Source organism: Numida meleagris, chromosome 3, assembly GCF_002078875.1.
Source record: "Numida meleagris isolate 19003 breed g44 Domestic line chromosome 3, NumMel1.0, whole genome shotgun sequence".
Taxonomy (NCBI): domain Eukaryota; kingdom Metazoa; phylum Chordata; class Aves; order Galliformes; family Numididae; genus Numida; species Numida meleagris.
In genome coordinates, this window is record NC_034411.1 from 5,662,193 (window position 1) to 5,686,621 (window position 24,429).

General features: G+C 38.4%; 1 protein-coding gene across 6 annotated transcripts in view; it reads right to left on the reverse strand.

Annotated features, from left to right (window-relative positions):
- Positions 1-24,429, reverse strand: part of KIF16B (kinesin family member 16B) — a 135,636-nt gene that overhangs the window by 97,689 nt on the left and 13,518 nt on the right. For all 6 annotated transcript variants that reach the window (XR_002436408.1, XM_021389942.1, XM_021389941.1 and 3 more), the window contains 10 exons: positions 24,296-24,409; positions 19,999-20,115; positions 16,330-16,427; positions 15,731-15,840; positions 14,965-15,107; positions 14,102-14,270; positions 13,730-13,861; positions 10,825-11,000; positions 8,122-8,187; positions 5,774-5,833 (listed from right to left, as the gene is read on the reverse strand). Coding sequence is in view for 5 of the 6 variants with exons in the window: in XM_021389942.1 (XP_021245617.1) it covers positions 5,774-5,833; positions 8,122-8,187; positions 10,825-11,000; positions 13,730-13,861; positions 14,102-14,270; positions 14,965-15,107; positions 15,731-15,840; positions 16,330-16,427; positions 19,999-20,115; positions 24,296-24,409 (1,185 nt within the window). In the remaining variant the exon portion in view is untranslated. The remainder of the gene's footprint in view (positions 1-5,773; positions 5,834-8,121; positions 8,188-10,824; positions 11,001-13,729; positions 13,862-14,101; positions 14,271-14,964; positions 15,108-15,730; positions 15,841-16,329; positions 16,428-19,998; positions 20,116-24,295; positions 24,410-24,429) is intronic.

Sequence of the window (24,429 nt, forward strand, 5' to 3'; positions counted from 1 at the left end):
TACGAATGATTACAAATATCTGTTGTTTTTGTCATAATTTTTATATACCCATACTCACATGTGTGTGGAATGAATAAATATTCAGTATATATTCAACTACTCTTTAGTTATCTAGGAAAACTGTGTTATGCATTACGTTCCTAATGTTGGTTTTACCAGTTGCAAAAGTAATTAATGAGGGAAGTGTTATAACTACTGAAGCACACTGTGAGCCATGAACTATCATTAACCAGGGATGTTCAAGTACTTGAAGAAAAATAAATAAAAATCTAGAGTTTGTTCTTCACGAACCCAAAACTCGCACAACTTCTCCACTTCGTAATCAAGTGCATTTAGACAGGAGGATTTCATGTGAAAGGCACAGATATTAATTGAGAGCCCTTTCCACTTGAGGACCGAGCATGTTCAAACAGGGGAGAAGTCCTTCAATTTGTGTTCTATCCCTGCCTGCTGCCTCTTCCATTGTAAGAGTCACTGTAGAGAAAGATGGAGCTGAGAAAGACGTCAGTGAGGATAAAGATGAGCAGACGTATTAAGTCAGAACAGACAAGATTTAGGTTAACACGACTAAACTGCTGGAGTGAGTAAAGCACAGAAATAAGCTGTGTTGTTACTGCAGGTCAATTCAAGGAAAAGGAAAGAATGCAGAAAACAAACGCTCAAAGGGCAAAGTGCTGAGGTAGAATACAAAACAAGTGAGAAGAGGGAAAGGACCCCAAACAGTCAAGGTTAATATAAACTAACAAAACGGCATAAAACAGGAAATGGTGATGTATGTCTAGCCTTATAGGCAAGAGAATGGAGATAAATGCGCTTAAATATCTCCCAGCAGCTGGGGTTAAAAAATATATATTATCTGAATGTGCAAGTAAGTGCCAACTAATGTAGAATTTATATAGAGCACAATGGACTGCTCTTGACAGAGTTTACTTCAGTATGTAAGCCAGCATGGAAAGGAAATGATTAAAGTCCAAATCTATTTGCTTCTGCCACCCTAATCTGCACTTTATCCAGAGGAACACAATTACTTTCAGCTTTGGTTTCCCAGTGTCTTTGCTGGATGTAGCCACAATTCCTAAAGAAAGGAAATGCCCTCGTTTAGATGAACATGTCTACCACAGTAAGTGCTCACTATTAGTCCGTACTCACTCATCATGGCAATGTAAGAGGTTTTTACCTCCTTCAAGAAGAGGTAGGTGCAGGTAAAATATGAATTAAAAAAAAAAAAAACAAGTGAAAACCCACAAACAGCAGATGTTAACACTTGGAAGTGGACATAATTAGCAACAGTTTCCTCATGCAGCTAAGAAAACCAATTATTAAAGCCATAAAAATGTACTATTAACTAATACTCAACGAAAGGGTGCAAAAAAGGTCAAATAAACAGAGATCGATAACACATTTACACAATGCGGTCAAGTACTGCAACACAATTAGTGGTACTGATAGAAGTGAGGCTGCGTCACTCAGTCCAACTGGACAAAGCCAGAAGCAGCAGCTACTACTTAAAATATTGATCATGAGAATTAGACACACACACACAGAGGAAAGACCTCTGTCCTTTCAAAGACTCCGGGAAGACCGATCTCTGCATTCTCTGACATCAGCCAGCTCTCCTACACAACACTAATGACACAAGCAGAATCAAACAACAGTATAACGAAATAAAACCCAACTCTAAATCCACGTTAGCACCTACACACAAAGACGCAGAAGAGCACCTAAATAACGCTTGGTAAGAATAACACGCATCAAAGAAGGAAAAAGCTAAAAAGTATTACAGCAGTCTCTCCACAAACAGTAACAGGGAGGAGAAACTTAAAAGACAGCAAGAAAGGAGCAGCAGAGATTTATATAAAGGAGTGCATGCTTTAAAAATTAGTATTAAAGTTGCTGAAGGTTACAGAAAGCAATTGGAACATGCACAAAAGACGGCAAAAAGATGCCAGTAAAAGATGCCAGTAAAAAGTTCTCTAGAACTACAACACATGCAGTCAGATAAAGCAGCCACATCTGAAGAAGTTTTGCACCAATTAAGCCTCAAAGAAAGAAAAATTTAAGTCGGATAGGCTACCTCAACATCTTAGAAACCTTCCAACAGAATTACAGACCCCAGGCCTGATGTTTCACAGAGCAAGACGAAAGGTCTACACTAAAGAGCAAGCAGTTTTTTGTCCCTCCTCCTCTTTTTCAGGGATGTGCATAGAAGAACATTAATAGAAGGGAAAAAAAAAAAAAAAAGAACAGATTCAATGAGAGCAAGATAAGAATCAAAATCCTGATCCTGGAGTTAGTAACTAAGTGCTGAGGTTGCAAGACAGCTGCAAACAGAGAAGCAATGTACAGCGGTGCTGTTTTGCACGATACAATTCTTCTGAGAGCTGATGATGTTTGAGGAAATAGCCCAAAGCCTATGGCTTTCTATCAACACTATCACTCTGCTTCCCAATGCAGTATTTTACCTAATGCTAAGCGTCATTCTGCCTACTTACTAAGCATGACAATATCCTCCCTTCAATTAAAAAGAGGAATAGAGGCCAGAATCTACTACTAGGTTAGTGTCATACTGTATTACAGTGAGGAGGTCAAGGATGAAAATAAACATCACCACTGAAAACAATGCTTGTCCCTCCAGACAGATAACAACTCGAGCAGCTGCCACGCTACCGTAACAGATACTTCATGTGAGTTAGCATAAGTTTAAAACACATTTTTAAACGGATGTTAAAAGGGATGCTGTGTCTTTATCTTTGCATTATGATAGTGGGAGGATTTTGGCTTTAGATGTGATTTGGCAGAAGTTCAGGCTCCATACGAACCCAGACAGTCTCCCTACAAAAGAGATCCTTCCAAATGCATGGAACAAAGAGTACAACAGCACCACGACCATCGCCGCTCCAGGACGCGTCCAGTCAGGCAGCTGGATGTGTGAAGGATCATAAACAACGTTCACAGCCGATACAATCATTCAGCCATACACATCCAGCACTACACTCAGAATTGCCAGCATTTACAGATAGAACAGTTCAACGTCTGCAAACTGATAATGCACCCTGTGATGGAAAATGTAACTTAGGGTGAACTACATGGAGAAAAAATGGCAAAGAAGACTAAGTGTGTTAAAAGCTACAAGCAGAAATAAGGAATACTGGGATGTGCATGTTAGCTGTACATGTGGCACTGTATTGACTGAAATAATTTAAGCTGCCAAATATCTTTTAAATCAAAAACCTGGCTTCAGACAGTATTCTTTCTTCCTATCTGACAGAATTTTCCATTCTGTTTTATTATTTTCAAGGTAGCATTTGGTTGCTGCTGGTAATGTATAAAGCAAGGTTCAAAGTAACTCTGAAGTGTGAACAAGTTGGAGGAATTTGAACAATTTTTTCAGCTTCTGAACAGTTACAAAGAGATTAGAAAAGAATGAATTCAGCATTATAGCCTGTCCTAGTGTAGTTCTGGAAAAAAAGTTAAATACTGAGAAGTTTTCACTGAATGAGCACAAACAAGCCTCACCTGCTCAAGCACAGTTCAAACAATCTTTCAATAAATGTATCCCAGATAGAATTACCATTTAACCAAGCCCAAATCACACAGCCAAGAAACAACGCACAGTCAAGAAATTACCAGACTCCTCCACACAGTCAGCATCAATCTCCTGCAAACCGTACTTATTTACTCAGGGAGAAGAAGGTAAAGAGAAGCAGCTTTTAAAGACAAACATGACGGCCTAAGGTCCTTAATGAAGAATGTTCTGAAAGCTACTGGTGAATGGCGTGGCAAAGTTGCGGTTGTGACTGCAATGATGTGAGCACAGTCTTATTTCTAAAAGGGCACCAAGACCTTCAAGTTTTAGAAGCAATCTGCATGACCTGTGCATGCAAGAAGTGGAATACATATAAAGAAATAAAAAAAGCCAGGGAAGGAGTCAGTTACAAGAAATATCGCATTCTCTAGTTTGAAATCTTGCTTTCCCAATCCAGTCTGGCAAGCCTCCAAATAGCCCTTTCCCACTCATATGCTGGCAGTGATCTCCAGATTTGTTAAAAAAGAAGTGGAATAAAAATATAGATAGCCTCAGTAAAATGCTCTAAAATGAAGCAGTAAAATCAGGAATCCTTTTGCAGATTTTCAGGTTTTTTTCAGGGCCAAGAAAGTTTCAATTGCCTTGAACCCAAAAGTGAAATATGCTAAAATAATATGCTCAAATGGCAACATATAGAAGTGCAAAATATAGAAGCTGGATGAATTAACTTACAAAAGCTCGTTACCGGAAGGGCAAAATTACAGCTTCTGTGTTTTTAAAGCTTTTATATTTGGCTATTTAACAAATAGGGCTCTCCCTTGTTTCTTGGAGTTGTTCAATTAAATTAACGCTTCGTACAACCCTGCAATTTCTATGGAGGAATCACTGCATTTCCAACACAAGCAGAGAAGACTTTCCACAGGCTAGCTCCATCATGTTCACTTCACAGTTGACTAGAATTTACCAATTCTCCATGTAGAACTCACCAATTCTCCTGGAGCTCTCCAGTCCACGTCTGAGTAAAGAGAAGACTAATAGCTCTATATAGAAGTATATCTGAATAGATGCTTCAAAATAACAAAACAGAGGAATAATGTAAAACTGGACCTAAAACAGCTGAGGAATATGCAAACGGTAATTCCCAGTTCAGTATCTGGACAGACATTAAACAGCCCATTCTGTCATGCCATCTGCTAGGCAGTTTCCAGTCCTGCTCTGTTCTCTAAGCTCTTTGTGCTTTATTTTTAAGCACAGAGCCATTTGACTTATTTGCAAGACAGATAAAAGACACAGAGGTGAACTTAAAAAAGAATTAACACAATTAAAAAGCGATACACAGCAAAAATCAACTACAAGAACGAGTCTCAGATCAGCGATAAGGAGAATTTTTAAAAACAGTACATGCTTGCTTGAACAGCACTCTGAATAAGCGTATAGAGCAAGTCATGAAAGCTTATGGTTTGTTTTCCAAATTTTTATTTAACAGAACAGTTAAAACACTTGGCAAAAACGTCAGCGCATTCTGAAGAAACTAAACTGTGGGAATTGTTCCTCTGCGTGCATTCATATGAAATCATGAAGTAGCCCATTAGAACATCACCTAAGAATACCATCTATTTCAAGAGCCACATGCCAACATAACATCCTACCAGAACAACTGGACAGTAGAGAGGCAAAGATATATGCAGATGACACAAGCGTCTCAGTCTACATCATGCAAAAAACACAACATGGAAATCACCAAGTTGCCCTCTGGGATCTGTAGTAAAACTGCAAAATGCAAGGGAGCACTGTGTGGATTTAACTGCTTCAGAAGTATTCTGGACTCGTGTAACAGCTGCACTCAAGCCAGCTTACGTGAATGAGCCGCAAAAATCCCAGCGCTCAGGGACTCAGCTCAGATCCATCTGTTTTGTTTGATGGAAACCTACTGGAGGATATTCAACTGGAAGCTGTTTTTCCAACTTGAAGAGCTACTTCTGACTGAAAGAAATCTGAAAGCCAATGCAAAACCCATATCCTCTATGCAACGCATTCACTGAGATATCCAGTGCAACATAAAAGGTGGTTATTTGCAGTTACTGATGCAACACAAATACCAAGGGGATGAGGGAGCCACTTGCCCTTTCCCCAGGTTGTCTTTCTTTGCAGTAAAATGGAAACATTCAATGCGGTAAAAATTTGTAAGAAGGAAAAACTCCAAGATTAGCTCAAATGCCACATTGAAAAGGAATGTATTTGCCTTACTTTCAGAATATTTTGGGTTTCGTTCCACTTGTTTGTCCATTCTTTGGTCAGCTCTTGTACCTATAAAAGAGAACAAATACCTGAAAAATCACGTCTCTTTCAAAGTCTGTGGTAATTAATTCTTAGACAAGTATGAAATACTTTTGCAACTCGTAAAGATAAGTACTTAAATATTTAAAAGAGAACCATTGCTCCTGCAGTAAGGGACTAAACCAAGACAGCTTCTTCCCTTCACCTGAGCTAGACATGCTCTGGTCAAAACAAACTCCAGAAATCACTGAGTAGTGCATGCAGAAGCAGCAGCAGGCAGCCATCATGAGAGAATGAGAGCTAAGTTTGCTGCATCACAGAAATCACTCGGCTGAAATCAGCACTGAAGTAAGGGTCTGCTTGCAAAGGCATTACTAACAGGGACAGCACTGCATATCAACACGGGAAGTGTTGTCCTGCCTTTCCTACCCACTAAGCTGCCCATCTCTTAGGGCAACTTATACGCACCAGAAAAGGCTCTCTTCATTTCAAATCCCTTCTGGCTTTTTAGAAAGCACTGTATAGAAAGCAATTCAGGCAGAGTGACCTAAAAGCTCTGGCTGACTTGGAATCATTAGCACGTTACATGTAAGTGTGCATGTGGATGTATGTACATATGATGAAACGATGGAAGTCACAATGGCTATGTCCCTGTATTAGCTTATATACCGATTTGCTGCGAGTTAAAAAAGGTCTTCAAAGTTCCTGCAAACATCTCCCCATTTGCAACCAGCAGCCTACACCCTAGTCTTTGCAGTTCAAATGCAAATGAATCAAGAAGAACTAAATAAATTTATCTCATTTCTTCCTCTATCTCAAGATTTCAGAGAAAAGTAAATACATTTTTCAGCGCATCACCAGTGTTGGTGGTCAGAATTTAAAGCAGGATGAAAACCTGAAAAGACTGAAGAGAACTATTAAGAATGCCCATAAGTCAAACCATTCTGTGATTCTATGAAGTCTATTCACCATACCAGAACTTTTTAAAAACTGTTCTTATATAAGGACAAGTCAACTTATTAAAGGTACCGTATACGTGTCACACAATTTAAATATGGAGATAAAGTCTTTAGACTTTAAGCAAATTAATTATTCCATTCATTCAAGCATTAAGAAAAAAGCTATAACCAACGCAATAGCTACTTAGATTTTTCAGTAATCATTGTCTGTCGGAATTAGGTTAAATAGTAATCAAGTAACCTTCTAATGAGGTTGAGAAAAGATAATAAAACATGCTCGGTATGCTTTCCATGCAGAGGGCAACACTCCTGAGCAGGACAAGCAGTGATTACTGTCAGAGTACGAATAATGTACTTTAATTAGTGTGTATACAGCAGCTCTTATTGCTCACTGCTCCTAGATAAAAGCTTTGTTTGTGCACTAAAATAAAAGCACATTTCAAATGCTTTAAAAGCCTTGTTTGAATATGAAAAATACATTCACAACTGAAGGCTCGTATCACTGCTTCGCAGGTTCCACTTAAAGTACGCACTGCAACACAACAGGGATTCCTGTATGTATCACCGAGTTGTAAAAGGTGTTCCTAGCAGAATCGTGGCTTATGGATAAATCCAAAGTGTACTTTGTAGCTATGGCTCATACTAATACACCTTGTTTTTTAATGGTTGTTTTTTTTTAATGGCTCGTAGTAGCTTTAAGAACAGTGAAGTAGACAGAAAAAACACAAAGTGATAGACTAAAAAATGAATGATTATCAGTTAAAGAAATCAGAATACCATTATACTCATAGGTCCAAAAGAATATCTCAGCTGCCTGGGAATTCTCAGCTTCTACATTGGGCCGGATCATTGTAAGAGCTTGGTGCAAGGCACACTATGCAGTACATCCACCCAACTCTTGGACAACAGATGGCTAATATTAGCTACACACATTTGTACCTGTCCATTCCAAATTCAAAGAATTAAACTCTCTGAAAAACAACACTTACCATACAAATTGTAGACTACTTGAAAACATGAGCAAATTGACCATTTCCCCAGAAATCATTTACTATGTTTTCTATGCTCTGAATGCTTTGTCAGTCTGATTCAGTATCATAATTTAATGAGTTTTCCCCCAATAAATATACTCATTATTTAAATACCAAAGACACACACTTTGCTCTTAGTTACATGCTATTATTTTACATCAGTCAGACAACAAAAACACAAGTTCGCATATACTTAAAAATAAATCCAGGAAATGGTGTTTGGTGAGAGAAAATCAAGTCATGTTTATAAAAATAAATGGCTATCGGTTGCACCAAGGCCCCTTTACTTCATTTATTTATTTTCAAACTGATTTATGAAATAACTCACCCTTGCTTCGTTCTGCTGAAGCTTCTCTTCCATACTTAAAGCTGTTGGAGAATCCAGGAGAGCAATCTATAGTTGTAAAAAATAAATAGCATCAAGTTTATAGAAGAAGAAAAAAGACAGTTCTGGCAAAACCAGCTGAAAGAAATTAACTGTTCACCTTCTTGGATTATTTGGTATGAAACACTTTACACTCCAACATATGTCATTTTACCTTAAAACACTGTAAATTCTCCAAGTAATCAAAGTGTTGTCAAGCAGATATTCTCCATACAAATCATCAGTTTGGGAGTGTTATTTCATTCCCTCTGTATCCATATTATAACAAACATGCCCACACAGAAACCAGATGAGATTATAACACATAATTCCCCAAATTTAACTCTATATTCCTGTTAAACACAAATAGCTATTATGCATCAACACTTAATGACTTGGCTGTACGACATATCTGCACTGCCTATCTGTAATTAACATTTGTATATAAGATAATAGGCATTAGAAAAGGAAAATTACTATACACACAGAAGCAGTACTCATTGCTATATGACCTCCCACACTGAATCCAGCCCTGCATTTCGGTAACCAGTATCTTCAGTGATCTACAGAAGCATTTGCAATACAGTATTCTGTGAATGTAAAGGAAGATCACAGAAGAAATTACAGAGGGATTTACATTCTATTGTGCATACATAACACCACTTGCTGTTTTACCAACCATCGCAAATTCAATTAACTTAAGCAAATTCTCTATTGTCTCCCATACAGCCATCCATCACATCCTACAGCCAAACCAGATTTATTTTGTGATATCCACTGTTTTACAAATTGGAATCAGGACAAAGCATTAGATCTTCAAAGGGGTCTGTGCTATATCTACCTTGCTAACATATTTAAAAACTAAAAGTGATCAGACAAGCCAGAGAAGAAATGTTCATTTTTCTCTCCTAAAGAATACAAGAGAAGTACAAAAACATAACAATAATTCAGCCCCAAGAGGACTTTCCTAATTGTTTGTAACAGAGCAGAGCTCAGCTTCAATCACCCACAGTACCTATTACTGCTTCATACTGTGGTTCCATTCTCTTTTTCAGCAAATGTTTTATAGCATGAAATCTAGCTGAAGTACTAAACTTACATAAATAAAAGGTCTATGCTGAACTGACATTCCACATTGCACAGTCTATCTCAAATAAAATTAGGTAGTTCTAGAGATAAATCTAGAGTATCCTTTCAGATGCCTTCCCAAATCATATTTGCACAGGCATTAAATCTAGCAGCCCCAAGTGGCACTATTTAGAAGAGACGCACGGCCTGAGCAATTGTACATTCCTCATTGTTAGCTTGGTTTCACCATCCTGAAAACAGAAGACGAATTAAGCTTCACCGAGCTTGTGCAGCAAATGTTTAGAGTGGCCAATACTGAGAAAAGAAGGAAAAATAGCACTGAGCAAAAGAGAAATTCTGCAGGTCGATACAGCTGGGGAGGGAGGGGACACAGCAAAAGCTGGGGTTTTTTGTTGCTGTTTTTTTTTTTTTTTTAAATAAACAAACCAGCATTCTGTATAACCAAAAACATTTCCAAAGAAACCATGCTTCATTCTGTACAGCCCCATAAGTCACATACACTGGGCTATTCTCTCCAGTATGCAGAAGCTTTGCACTGAGCAGTGTGCCAATAACTCCTACTGTTATAAAGTCTTCAGCTCTGATCAATCCCAGTTCCTTAGTTAGATTCTGACTCTTCAAATCACACAGTTCAGTGACTCAACACCAGAACCACAGGCCTCACTAGCCTACTTCAGAATGAAACAACAGTTGTTCAGACAAGTTGAGAAACTCTTCTCATAGTAAAAGTTACTTGAAAACCATACAGTTTTTAACCACTGGCCAAACTCGGCCATTTTAACTTCTGGTCTTTAACAGGCGTACTATAGCATTTGTGTTCACCATCACCATAACTATCATCTGTTGCCACAGAAACAGTAAAGTTAAGCAAGCAGTCAGCATCAAACAAACTTTGCAAGTTCGACAAATTGAGATCAGAAAACTCAGAAGTATCTGAATTCTGGAAGAACAGAATTACCACTTTAAAGAGGCAGGGCTTCTTAGCAGCTCCCCTATCTGAGACATAAATCTAACTAGGAGAGTTTTCAGTCTTTTTCAGTAAAAAGTATAAACCTTTTCTTCCACCATCACTGAAAGTACTTTTGCATGTTCAGCAAGTGACATGCTCTCTAACGTACTGTGTAGTCCAACACAAAAAAAAACCAAACGTGTTATTCAAACCCATGTTAATAAAAAATGCAGGAGCATGGTCATCTTAAATACTTCTTGCCTTCTGCTACTTTTGAGAGACCACCTGAAGCACCTCTTCAGTCCATCAGGCTAGACACAGCAAATACACTGCTGTTCAGTCTCTTTGTGCTGAGGTGAGTACCTGTTCCCCAGCAAACTGCAATCAAGGCCTGATTACATTAAGAAAAAGCAAAAAGCTTTAGACTGATAATTTTTTCCCCTCATGTTAAAAGAGGTAATCTACTGGCCATATGGAAACTGATTCAATCAGTAAAATAATATTCATTCATAGCCTCATAGAGCTTGTTTACTCAAATCAATATAATGAAAGATAATTATCTCATTACATTCTAGAAATAGATGTTATAACTCAAGGAAAATTACACATAAATTTCAAGTAAAGCTAACCTGATTCCCTTGAGCAAGCAGGGCTTTTAATCGGGCTATTTCAGCTCTCAGCTCACGGATCAGTTTGACGTTAGGATCTTCATTAATAGTAGGCTTGTTGATGATGTTTTTGGCTCTATTTGCATAGCGAAGTGTACTTAAAGTTTCTCCATAATTGACATCAGCAGGTGAAATAGCTGAGGAGATGAAATCAGAAACAGTTTATCCGGTACCATATGTTTCATTTAGTAAAGCTAGTTTATATTTTAAGTCTGACAAAGTCAACATGGATGAAGGGACAGAAATACGTAACCACCACAACAACTGGTTGCAGTTCTTCATTTTGTTCTACTGCCTTCGTGGCACTATAACTGTGCTTAAGTAATTAAAATAATTAGGTCCAGCAATCAAGAGTTGTCAAGCAATCTTTCTGACAATACATGTAACATTTACAACTTGCTGGTAAGCGTAAATATCCTGTATAAATACTTCATGGACTCTTCTGCATTTCTACATGAACAGTGGGAAAACCACCAAGTATTTTATCGAGGATCAATGTAATAATTCAATGGAAAAGTCATTCCAGGTGGAAACACAGTACTTTTGCTCCAGGTTTTGAAAAGAAATTAAATAGTACTTAAGCAAAAGGTAGACATGAAAAACAAAACAAAAGAAGAGCTTCTATCACCTATTTACTAATCTGTCTGTTCTGCCGAGCTGCAGGTGCCTGGCAGCAAGTAGAACATTACTTATCTGAGGCACTAAAACAAATAAGTACTGTTTTTACAGGCAACTCAACAAGGAAAAGCAATGGATTTTTAATGAAAGTGCTGATGCTATATTTCAGTTAATTTTCCTAACAATACGTAAGATGTCTAAATTAAAAAGAGACCATCATCCGGAAATGAGGGACCAGAAGTCTTCTTAATGATCCAAATGAACAAGAAACCCAAAGAAACAGACAGTGAAAACTCCTGAAAAAATAAGCAACCATAATATTCTGTCCTTCCTCATTTTTCCGACAATACTAAATGTTCTTGTAGTGGTAGAGACTGTCTGAGTTAGGGGAGATGCTTTAGGCAACAGACCATACTTCCTCCAGCTCACACTACTCGGTTTCCTACTTTATTTACTGCTTCCTTCCCACTACTCAATTATTCTCTTTCTGGACATATTTTTACAAGAGCCTTTCCTAGAGTCTGAGATGATCTTCCTGCTTTTTTTGCGTGTTTAGTTATAGAAAAGGCATGCCAAACATATCTGGACAGCCTGTCAGGCTCTGTTAGGCAATTCAACCACATTATCAGTAGAGTTACTGCTGGAGAAGAGATCAACCATCAGGGCTGTGCCTAGCAGATGCATCGTTAATAGATGGAAAAGGAGCTGAAAAAGCAGCTGTGCACTATAATCATTAGTAAAGGCACTGAAAGCTCACTGTGTTTTTAGAGCCTCCTCACCCCCACCCCAACAGAATACATCGAGTTGCTCAACCATGTCACTGTAAGAAAGCATCAAGAAAGATGTTAGCACAGCGCTAGTGGAACAGCCAGAAGAACAAAACCGCATCTGGTCCAAGATCATCTTTTGATACCGTGAGCAGTCTCAGGAAAGGAAATGGCACCAATTCCAGAAATATCCCTAAAATCTTGCAATGAAAGAAGTCAGAGAATCTGAACGTAACAATGCAAGTGAAGAGCCAGAATTTGGTCCATGCATTTTACAATCTCAACTTCCCTGCCCAACCATTTCTTGAAAGAGGAGTTCATCAATTAAACTGCATCACAGTTGAACAGGGGAGAAATTTCTTTTCTTCACGCTTACATCTCTGATGTCCCAAATCCTCCCCTCCTCTCAAATAGTGTTTTTTTGTAGTTTGAAAAGTTTATTTTTTTAAATGAGATTCCCATCCCAATCTGTTGAAAAACCTGCAATATATGCCTTAGATGGGTTTTTAAATCAAGTGATCCTTACAGAGCTTCCTATGGGTAAAGAGAAAGCCGTAAGAAAAGTTTGTAGGATGACTGATCATGAACAGTTAAATCTACACAAAGTTAAAACACTGTACTCAAAAAGTAAGTTAACAGAAAATGCCATTCTTACCCACTGAAGGTCAAAAGAGACCAGGTTGTTTCTGCCACTAACTCTACAAAAACAACACTGTTTTGGAAAAGTAAACTCATTCACACATTAATATTGACTAGATGCACAAAACCTTTTTTAAAAACAAAACAAAACAAAACTGGGGATGAAAGTCTGCAACCTGTGGAGGAGAGGTGTAAATAGAGAGAATTACAAGACTTCATCTAGATCCAGGCTTGTGCATTTATCACAAATATCAGAGCTGCTTGAATGCAAATGAATCACAAGAACAAACAGGAGATATTATTTGAAGATTAGCTGGTCAGATTAGCTTATCGTTACACTGTGCATGTGTTAAAGAGTAACACAGCAGTGAGCTCAATGTCAGAGCAGATGCAGACAATTAGGCACATACATTTAGATGACCCTTATGTATGCCTAGTGACTGTACATATACAATCTGAATGCCTTGTTATGTTTGTGACCAAACAGCCAGTGGTATCTGCATCCAGCGAGAGATCATAGAATCCTTAAAGATCTCCAGATGAAAATGAAATTCTCAAATTCTGGAGACACATAACTGCCACTGATCACGGCATTATTGAACAAATTAGACAGTCCCCATACACACAATGAGACTACATACAGTTGTACTGCTGCAAGAGATGTTCTGTAAGAGCATAGGTAAAAGCAGAGTGTTTCTAGAAAACTCACACAGAAAGAAAGAAATTAAAACTTGTAAATAACGCTCTGCTTAAATGAAGCATCTGGAATCTAAATATTTACAGCTAATCCTATTAAGCATGAATGGTTCAGGACGCAAAAAAAGTCATTTAAAAACACTTACTGGCAATCATTATAGTTTTAGAGTTTCCTCCTAGGCTATCTTTTAACAGCCAAGTCAACACGGAGTCTCTGTAAGGCACAAATACTTGTTTCTTCTTTGAAAGAGGATTTGCTGCATCCTGAGATAAATCAGCTGTGATGTGAGGACAGAAAAAAAAATAGCAGTTATATATTTTCATTCATTTTCAAACACAGAATATATTCTAGGTCACTATTTCCTAGAGTCATAGTATGGCTTCGGTTGGAAGAGACCTTAAAGATCATCTAGTTCCTAGCTCTGGTACTTGTGTAAATAACAACTGTAAATTAGCAAAACGGTATTTAACAATTAACAAACCCAAAACAGCATAAAACATAAAAAACAGTAACTTACCTAAGGCAGAAATGACATTTCCCAGAGTAACCAGAGATTTGTTAATATTCCCACCTTCCTTTAATCTAACCCCTGTGGCACCAGTGGCATCTGCTCTCTCACTTCCAGCAAGATCTACCAAATGAATCTTGCTAACAGTCTCACAAGGCATTTCAGAATCAAATTTAGCCTGGGAAAAAAAAAAAAAAAAAAGCTTTGTGACAAGCAGTTCATCAGTAGCAAACAGGCAGTACATGACACTTGGCGTGTGTTGGTTCTGGGGGAAGCCATGCATAGTTCCATCAGAAGACCAAACCATTGCTATGCTGCCTCATCTTCCAGTAGGCTATCAATGGGTGCCTAAAAAGCATTTTCCCCAAAAGAGTAACAAAGAACAGGAGTCATTAAAAAAGGATTTTACTTCATTTAAAAAAATAAAATAAAATAAAAAAGATTACTATGCACTGAAAAAACAAGTTCAGTCTTTCCACCATTCCACCAGTAAATCAAGAAATATAAATAGGTTTCTTAAAGTAACAGAGGAAAAGTCAGTAAGAAAACAGACAACATTTCTACCTCATGATTTGGGCCACAGAGATGTTTTTTTGTTTTGTTTTTAAACTGATTTAGCCCAGATTTCCAACCTGAATTTCCTCAAAATCTATTTATGCTAAGTAATCATATTACACTGCCAATTTTAAGGAATATGATCACTGGTAAGGATATTTCCAATTCCCAAAACACCACTGCTGTACTTTAATCTTTCCTTACCAGAAGACAGCGTACAGTCACTATTTATCCATACTTGCTGATTAGAGAAGTGTATTTTTTAATTAGCATATGAGTTATTAAATGTAGACGCATTAATATAGGGTTGTTTCTACCTGAGTGAAGTTGATTGTGAAAATGGCATGAGACCTGCTGCTGACATCATTCATTCCAGTTGCAGCCGTAGTTCTGTTTATATTTCCTGCATCCATAAGTTCTTCTACATCACCATAATTTTGCACTAAATGTTTAGACAAATCTAAAGAAAAGCAGAGTGCTTCAGTATGCCCACACATGCACTTGATTTATTTTTTTCCCCCAACAAAAGGATTCAGATTACCATTACTACAAAGTGCTGCTGCGATTGCAGTGTTTATTGCCATCCTTTTTTATTACTCTTAAGAATGAGATCTCACGTGAACAATGGCACACTTACATGTTTACAGTAAATTAAGAGAAAATATGCATTCGTACTAAAGCATTTAGTGCATAAGCATAATCTCTCAAGAGATGGGAGCTTCCAGTGGCAGAAGATGGATTAAGCCAACTAGATTACTTCATTCCATCTCAAACATTATGGATTTATAAATCATATTCAATGAATTCTTAAAACCAATTGCGTCTCTTAATATTACTGAGAATTGGTTTTACTTTACAGATAAACTGCATTTATGTGTAGTAGTCTTAGAACTGAGAAAGCAAATAGAAATAGAAAATGAGGCTATTCACCTTTAGTGCTTCTATATCAAATGAAAGTTCTATATCCACCATCATCTTTATTTTAAAGGAAAAAGAAAAAAAACCCTAAGCAATTAGATCCAACACTTTAAAATATACAAAGGTAATAAAATACCGAGTGCAAAATGCCAGAAGTCTTTTTACCTTCAACATATGGCCCCTCTTTTGGATGTTCTCGGATTCGTAAATTGTTCGTTTTTGATGACTTCCGCCTGAGAAGATCTCTCACACGTTCATTATAAATTTCCAGATAGCTGAAAGGAAAAGGTCAGAAAAAACACTGACTGATTGGAGATTCTTTAAGAGAAGAAAAGGCATATCCAGGCTGTCTGAAAGCAAGATGAGATGCCTGGGGAAACAAATCCAAAGTTGGCTTACGATAGTAATGGCTACTGCGTCCTTGTATCATGAGGGAAGAAGTCAAGAAATCAAAAGGAAGCAGACATTAGCAAGATCAAGAGCACCTAACGTCAGCCTTAAATAAATAGTAAAATAAGAAAGATGCCTTCCAATAGCAAAGGCATTTTCATCAGGTAAATAAAGCAAAATACAGAGTTGTTGGATCGAAGTTAGAAGTATTGCACATTTTGACTACAACTGCCAACAAAAATCAATTATAGGACTGAGACCAAGCGTGGAAAGTCACCTTAAAAACAGACTTTTCTCAGAGATAAGTGGAACAGTGTTGCAGTAACTGAAACAAGTATGATAAAATAGCAAACTACCAGCATGCCAAGACCTACCTGACTTCTGTTCGAAAGGATGCCTCATTCCGCTTTGTTTTTTCGCTTATTTTGCTGAATAACCCTTCACAAATCCGAGGTATTAAGCCAGCATCACCCTGCAACAACAACAGTTCTTATTCCCAAGGCCATATATGCATGTGAAGTACATTTTGAAAAATAAAATCCCAAATCGCTTGTTTCACACCCAGAAACGGCAATGGGAGGAATCAAACCCTCCCCTGCCCTTTATTTAACTGTATTCACCTTGCTGCTTTAATTCTTGAGTATGTAGGAACGTGCATCCTAGATCCAATTCCTTACTGCTGGGCTATGTGTCACCACTCTTGCTTAGTTTCAAAATCCCCAGCTACTTAAGTCAGAGCTCCAGAGCAACACGAGATACCATCTTTCCTCCATTTATCTCATTTCAGTATGGACTTGGCAAACATCTGCAGTGAATGTCCTTCCAAACAGAAGCCAAGGCTTCACCAGCACAAGAGGGGTGAAGGAGAACAACGCAGCTCTGATCCCAGCTGCCATGCTCCCATGGAGAGCTGGCTCTGGCAAGTAGATAATCACCTACCTGCTGAGACCACCACCTCCCTGCCACGAAGGCTGAGGCTAACACTCCTCCAGAGCTGAAATGAGTGAACAAAGGCAGAGGACACACATACAGATGAGCTTTGGGCTCAGAGCTGCTAAATCAGAATAGCTTACAAAACAGTCTGTCAGCTACAATTTGCCTCCAGTCTAAAAAAGCACAGACTTGATGCGGCAGACTAATTCTAATTCTGTGTACTGCCAAGGCAAGAAATGATCTTCATTAGAGTTAGTAGCCTTGTAATTAGGAAGAAGGCAAATCAGGACAAACTAGAACAAACATCCAGAGTGAAAATAGCCCGGGCACTCCAGGCATCCAGGAAAATTTGCCTAGTGGGATTCCAGAGATACCTGGCTGCAGGAACACACCTACAGACTCATCTGCACCAGACTACCAAGACAGGCGCTGCACTGGCCAAGATTTCTCCTCAGCTCTGCCCCCCGTTCCAAGTTCACTCCAGCCTGCTTCCACACTGCTCCCATCTCTCCTAATTCTTCAGCTTCTCTGTTCTGGCAGCCTTCTCCCAGACACCATCACAGAGCTCCTCACCTTATTTCCTTGGTGCAGACAGTATTCCTGCCTGGTTCTTCACCCAGTCTCAATCTTTTTATTTTAAATCACTGCACAACTGCATGCTCTCCCCGCATTTTCCCCTCTTACCTAGCTTCCTCCCCCAAGATCTTAACCACAGCCAATTTGTCCTTCCTAAGCCGGGCTTCATTCTTCAAAATAATTACCTACTCTCCAGCATAATTAGACCTTCACCTGACTGCACCTTGGTGTGTAACAACCAAATCAGAATAAAATAGCCCTTAGACAAAGGGAGAAACTTATGAGTTAATAAGGCTTATTTTGAGGGTTGCCTTTGGCAACACAGGAGCATCCTTTCCCAATATTTTCCAGGGCCCAGTGTTAGAATTTCCCTCATATTTTTTTTTCTATGTATTTTTTTAAAGAACACAGAGGAAATTAAAAGAATTTTCTTTCATCTCATGCTTGGAAACAACTGAATAGTTTTAATTACAGTTTAAGGAAAAAAAACATGAAAGATCCATCATAAAGCTTTAGGCAAGCCATTAGTTACTGACACAATTCAGCAACTGCACAGAGAGTCTTAAAATAGAAAATATTACTCTAATTGAATAACTTCAACTGTGGCAGTATAGTGACAAGGAAGTAAGGGCACATATTCCCCAGTACACTTTGCCATTAAAATGTACGTCTTACAAATGTACATTCTTTATTAGAAACTAAAACTAAACATTTCCTCCCTTTTCATCCTTTACTGCTCCAAAGCAGGATTAAGTACATCTGATCATCTGTATCTTATTTTTTTTTCTGGGTTATAGAATTTCTCATGAAACTTTATAGAGCCACAATAAGTAGTCCACTGCAGAGCTCAATTTTCTCATTAAAAGCTTGTTTTCCTTCTGTGTTATCTAAACAGAAACCTCTTTACTGCAATTTAAACATTCTGCAGCTTGCCCACCTACCTTACAGGGGAAAAAAAAAAATAAAAAAAATTATTCCCTTCCTTTCTGCAGTAGCTTTTCACATCTTGGAAGACTTTTGTTGCTCCACAGTCTTCCTTTCTCAGCATAGGCAGGTCAGACTTTCTTGACAGAACATATTTTATAGACCTCTGACCACTTCAGTATCCCTGCTCAAGACTTCTAACTGGTCCACATACTTTTTGAAATAGTTGTGGCACACACTGTTAAGGAAGCAGCCTTCCAGAGCCAAGAACAGCATACATTTAAAGAAAAGGGAGAATAGAATTCATATTTGTTGAGGAGAAATGGGAAAAAGAAAATTTATTTCCAATTCAAGTTTTCTTACAGCGCTGCAGCGTCTCTGACAGGGCCATCAATTTTAAAGCATTTAACTTGGCGGCTGAGTGTATTTTATACACACACTGTACAAAACCAGATTAAAGTATTTATGTATCATGGCAAGAAGATTAGACCTTTATTATCGAATAGTGTCAAACAAACTTCAGCACCTATTCATTTGCAACATGTCTTGATGATTATGGTCATTACATACAGTCAGGCAGTCTCATAAAAATGTCACATATAAATTTCTGAAATAGAAATCCACATCTAGGTCATAAGATCTTTTCTGGTTACAAAAGCCTATTTTGCTTACCATACTGACGCTACTTATTCTTTGACAACTGAAAGAAAAAGATTTACAGCTAATTTACTCTCCTAAACTCAAGGAGGTGCAAGGTGGCCAATCTTACTGCATTTCCAAAGAGTGATCTAATGAAGGACAAGTGGCAATATTCTCCTTTTCAATTCTGCTGGGAGCAGAGGTATTTTTTCCCAAGGATTAAAGGGGAATTAAACTTGTAAAGGCTGCCTTGCAAGCAGGGTTCATCAATCAGCCCTTCATACTGCTCCACTCCCAACAGCTTTGCCAGTGCTTCCTGTCCTTGTCCTTGGGCCATCGTGGAGGTAGCTGCAAGAAACTACTCCTGCTCCTCACTCAGATTGCCACGTGCCCTTCCTATCACACCTTCCCTCTTTTTCAGAGTCTTAGCTGCAGTGCTAAGAAAGCTGGAACCCCTAAAATCAAAGTCAGCATTATCTACTCGTAACTGCGTGTTGAAACTCATATTTACCTACTCTTACCCCCAGTCCCTACTCCACACTTGATAGCCTTTTCTGAGCAGGGGACAAGGATCTGTTTCAATCTTCTAACCCTTCAAAAGTGTCTAAAAACGAGATCTCTTCTGAAAAAAACTGATCATTTGTGTACTTAAAATGCACCTTCTTTTTTTGCCTCGAGTCGAACGTGGAAAATCAATGGTAACATCTGAAACATTTGGTTCTGTTACACAGTGGAAATTATCACTTTTTGTTCAATGTAACAGAGCATCCCTTAAAGACGCTTCTTCCAATTGTAAGCATCTACCTGTAGAAGAAACAAGAGCTTCTAAAATGTCTTACTACTACTAGAAGTTGTGATACAAGGGGAATCAATAGTATAAAGAGAGGACTGTTGACAGCAATAACAAACGCATGCATATCTTCAATGCACTGCTACAGAATAAAAATGCGCATTTGCCAAACATTACATACCGCATTTCCCATCATGGTGTACGACTTCCCAGATCCAGTCTGTCCATATGCAAAAACACAAGCATTATAACCTTCAAAAGCAGATTTAAGCACATCCGTACCCAGATTTTTGAAAACCTAAAAAAAAATGATTTTTTTTTTGTCATCAGTCCAGCACAGAAAATATTAAACAATCACAGCAAGCTACCATGTAATAAGCCATTGGGATCAACCAACATTTACTCTATGACAGAAAAGAATTACTTCTAATCCAATTGCTAAATGTTACTATTATATTTTGTTTGCAGCAGTGCAGCTCTGTATTTCCTACTTCTTTTTCTGTCAGAGACCTACATGACTTGTAGAAGTACAAAAAAAAAGTATTATTCCTGTAGCTCTCTTTGTTTTCAGCTCATCTCAGATATGTCTTTCATTTTTCCTTACTGTTAATATCTACTTATTTTTTGCATCTTTGCCAACTCCGTGCCCTGGCCACAAAAGGAGATGTTTATCAATCCTGTTAGTTCTCCACGGTGGGTTTGTTTGCACGCTTTAACCAAGTCTAGGAAGAAAACGGCTCCGTTATTTTTGAAGTAGCTTTTAAGTATTATTACTTTCTAGGCCAACATGGCCATGTGATCCTCTTTTCTCCACTAGCCCCATTCCCTTTTAACACAACCATTCACCTCAGAAACTGATGATTCATCCTCCACATCACATAACATAGGTGGTCTGCTCCCACCTGCTAACTCAGTTCTCACCAGGTGCCTTCAACACCTTTTTCTGCAGTGCTGCCTCCAGCTTTCCCCCCCAGGTTCCTGACCACTCATTATGATTAACCTTCATTTCCATCCATATCCCCACTGGCCCAAGGAACTCACAGTGAAATTTTTCTCTCAATGAAAACATTAATACAAGTCTCCCAATCCATAAATGAGTTTCAGAAAAATCTCACAGATGTTTCATATAATTTGGCTATCGCTCCTCCACACACGTGGTTTAAATTAACCAAGGTGTACAAGTCATTATTAATACTCAATGGCACATGCACATACTCACACTATAATCGTGCCATTCTTCATGGAAGAGTGATGAGTAACTCCTTAATCACTGACATTGAGTTGCAAGCCAGCCTATACAATACTTAACTTGATCTTCCCTTGAGCAAAGAAGCTACAATATTGTAATCAGTAATACTTGTCTAATCGAGGAGTACAAGGATCAGCCAAAGCACTATTTCCCTTTCTCTTGTCATCTGAGAAGCAGCAACTCAGTATAGTTCTCTCTCCTGAGCGCCTGCTACATTGATTTTTCCCTTTCATCCCTTTCTCCACAGCCATTTTTTTCTCACCAGCCGGACTAAGCCTTTATGCATTACTGTTTGTCTGCAGCTCTCCTGAAATTCCCATCTGCATTTACACCCTGCAGCCTTTTCAGGACCTAGCGATATGCCCTCCAGGGTGCACAGGCTACCATTAACTGCCTTCCTGTGGTCACAAGAGCATAAGATCATTATTCCCACACAATATTTCTCCTCACGCATCCTTTACTCACAGCAAAAAATTGTTTCTTTTTTATCCCCCCCCCTCCACAATGTCTGCAGGCTTCCCTCAATACCAGGCTTTATGAAGATGCATTGTACTATTCTTATCCATGCCTATCCAGAAAAATAGCTTTTGTTCCTTGCTGGATCGTAAGAAAAGACCTCCCTCCTGCTTTCTAACCACTCTGAAAAAGGTTTCCATAGGATCACAGAATCACCAAGGTTGGAAAAGACCGCCAAGATCATCCAGTCCAACCTACCACCATTATTTTCCACTAAACCATGTCCCTTAGTGCAACATCTAAACGTTCCTTGAACACCTCCAGGGTCAGTGACCCCACACCTCCCTAGGCAGCCCATTCCAGTGCCTGACCACTCTTTTGGAGAATAAATTTTTCGTAACACCCAGCCTGAATCTCCCTGCTACAACTTGAGGCCATAACTTGAGGCTAGTACTTTCTTCTTTCGCAGAGTAACTCTTTTAAATGGAAGCCACATGTGTCTGCTCAGCTTTATGTATTTTCCCTGTTAAGAATTTGTGTATACCTTGCTCGGTGAAATCACTGAGCAGTACATCGGGTAGCCAGTTACAGACATCATGGTCTGAACACAGACTTAACGCGCAGGTTAGAAGAAAATACACTGTTAGGATTTAATTTCTTCAGGACAAACGACTGTGATAGTGTTTTGTCACAAAAGGTCAGGAAGCTCATCAAAATTCTATTTGTTTCTCTCCAGTGAATACAAATTAAGTGGCTTGATGGCAGATCGCCACTCCCACTCTAATTTTTGAATACTAACGCGTATTTTACAGCTACGAGGCATATTAATGGAGCAGGTCATATTAGACAGACTTTCATGTATTATTTCTCTACCACTGAAATGGAAAAACACAACAGTCACGAACAAAGCACACTACCAACAATCAAGATCAATTTTATTCCACAGCGAAACGAACACGAACGAAGGCGTCCTTCTTCTATGCCACCGGAGCAGTAAACTGGAAACTCTGCAGCAACTCGATAAGAGCTTAACTACAAAGCCTTCCAATTAAATATGGAATGAATCATACAACCAAAACAATGGCTTGTGCAGCTTTTGTTTTCCCAAAAATGCACTCCCATTGTTCAAAAATGCCTTTTGTTTTCACACATTCTAATTACCACGTTTGATACAGGGATGACAACTTCTTTGAGACTGAATAACAGAAGTTATTCCTGCCAGTAAGGACCAAGGAGGCAGAGTCTTGCATCGTGGGACACGCTGTAACAGCAGAGTATTGAACATGGCCGTGCTTAGGATTTATTTCAGCATCCTACTACTACGCACCATAAAGCTCACTGATTTTAAAATTATCATTGCTCAAGGCTGCTGCAACCATCCCTACATAGATATTTTTCTTCCTTACGTTACTGAACTTTTCACTGAAAACTTGGGTTCCAACCATTGCATTCAAATATGCTTCTCGGATGTCCAGCAGTGCTAAAACAATTAAGACACTTCTGCATTGATTTCTAATAAATGTATACTTCTTGATATTTCAGGGAATACAGCAAAAACTGTGTTACTTAAAAGAACATCATCAATAATAATTTGTGACGTTTAAGAATGTGTTCAAATCTCCAGATTATGCACTACTGACTTTGTAACTTTATAAAATAAAGAAGATTCTGGAAAACAAGATTGTCTCCTGCTTATGCTAATGCTTGAAGAGAAATGTCAAGGGTAAATTCCTAGTCAAACAGTTTAGTCACCGTTCTTTTAAATATTTTACATTGGCTTCAACTTTTTGTTTCTTCTTCTTAGTTCTATTCTGAGGCTTCTTGGGATTAGCCTCACCAATACCCCTGAATTTGGGAATTACAGAATAGATAAGACACGAACCAAAAAGGTACGCAGTCATCTGACTCATAGTATATTCAGCAGCAAACCCCTATGTTATTTTAAGGGGGAAAAAAAGACTTAGATTTTGAGCTTGCATTCCCCAAGTTCCACAAAACCAAAAGAGAAGATAACAACAACCAAACACTTGAAATTCACTCAATTTATGAGTGAATAATAATAAATTTATTTGGGAACGTGAAATAGTGAAGAGGTTCTATGTACACGTGAAATGCAAGGTCAGGGAGGGCCAATCTGCTCATCTAAGCTCTGCATATTGTTCAAAGTTAGATTTTCTGTTCTGAATGTGCCTGAAGAAAGGCATTTTTGTCCTTTCCTAAGCTGAATATTCGAGACAAGAAGGAAGAATCTACGACAAGCAGGTCCTTCAACGTGTACCAAACCTTTTTGGAAAAAAAAAAAAAAAAAAGAACACTTCAAGTAGCGAAGAATGGTTCTGTCTAACTGAATTAAAGATATATGCTTGCTTCTCAAATGTGGCTTTTTTCAAAAAGCTTTCCCAAAATAAATTTGATGTCTCCTTTCACAAAACAGCTCAGACCTTTTTCTAGCTTGACCTCACAAGACAAACCAGACAAGAGAAGGCGTTTAACCTGCTGTACTAGAAAACACAGCATTTAACAATGTTAAATAAGTTAAAAAATTTAAAAAAGGAGAGGAGAGGAGAGGGAGAGGAGAGGGAGAGGAGAGGGAGAGGAGAGGGAGAGGAAGCATAAGAAAACATTCAAACTCCCAGGCATCTAGGGAATTTCTAAATTACATGGGAATCACTTCCAGTGGAAAGAAGTTTCAGTAATCCTTTCACCACAAAGACAGGGTGGGGCGGGGGAGGAAAGAGGAAACCCACTTGTTATTAACATCTAGAAATCCTACCGTTTCTTGACAAACAAAGCTGGGACTTTTACTGTCTGCTGAGAAATAGGAGAAATCATAGGTAAAGGTCTTAGTTCTTTCTCTTCCTGAATCTCCAGTACCACCCTCTGGTATCTATAAAAGAAAAGAAAATG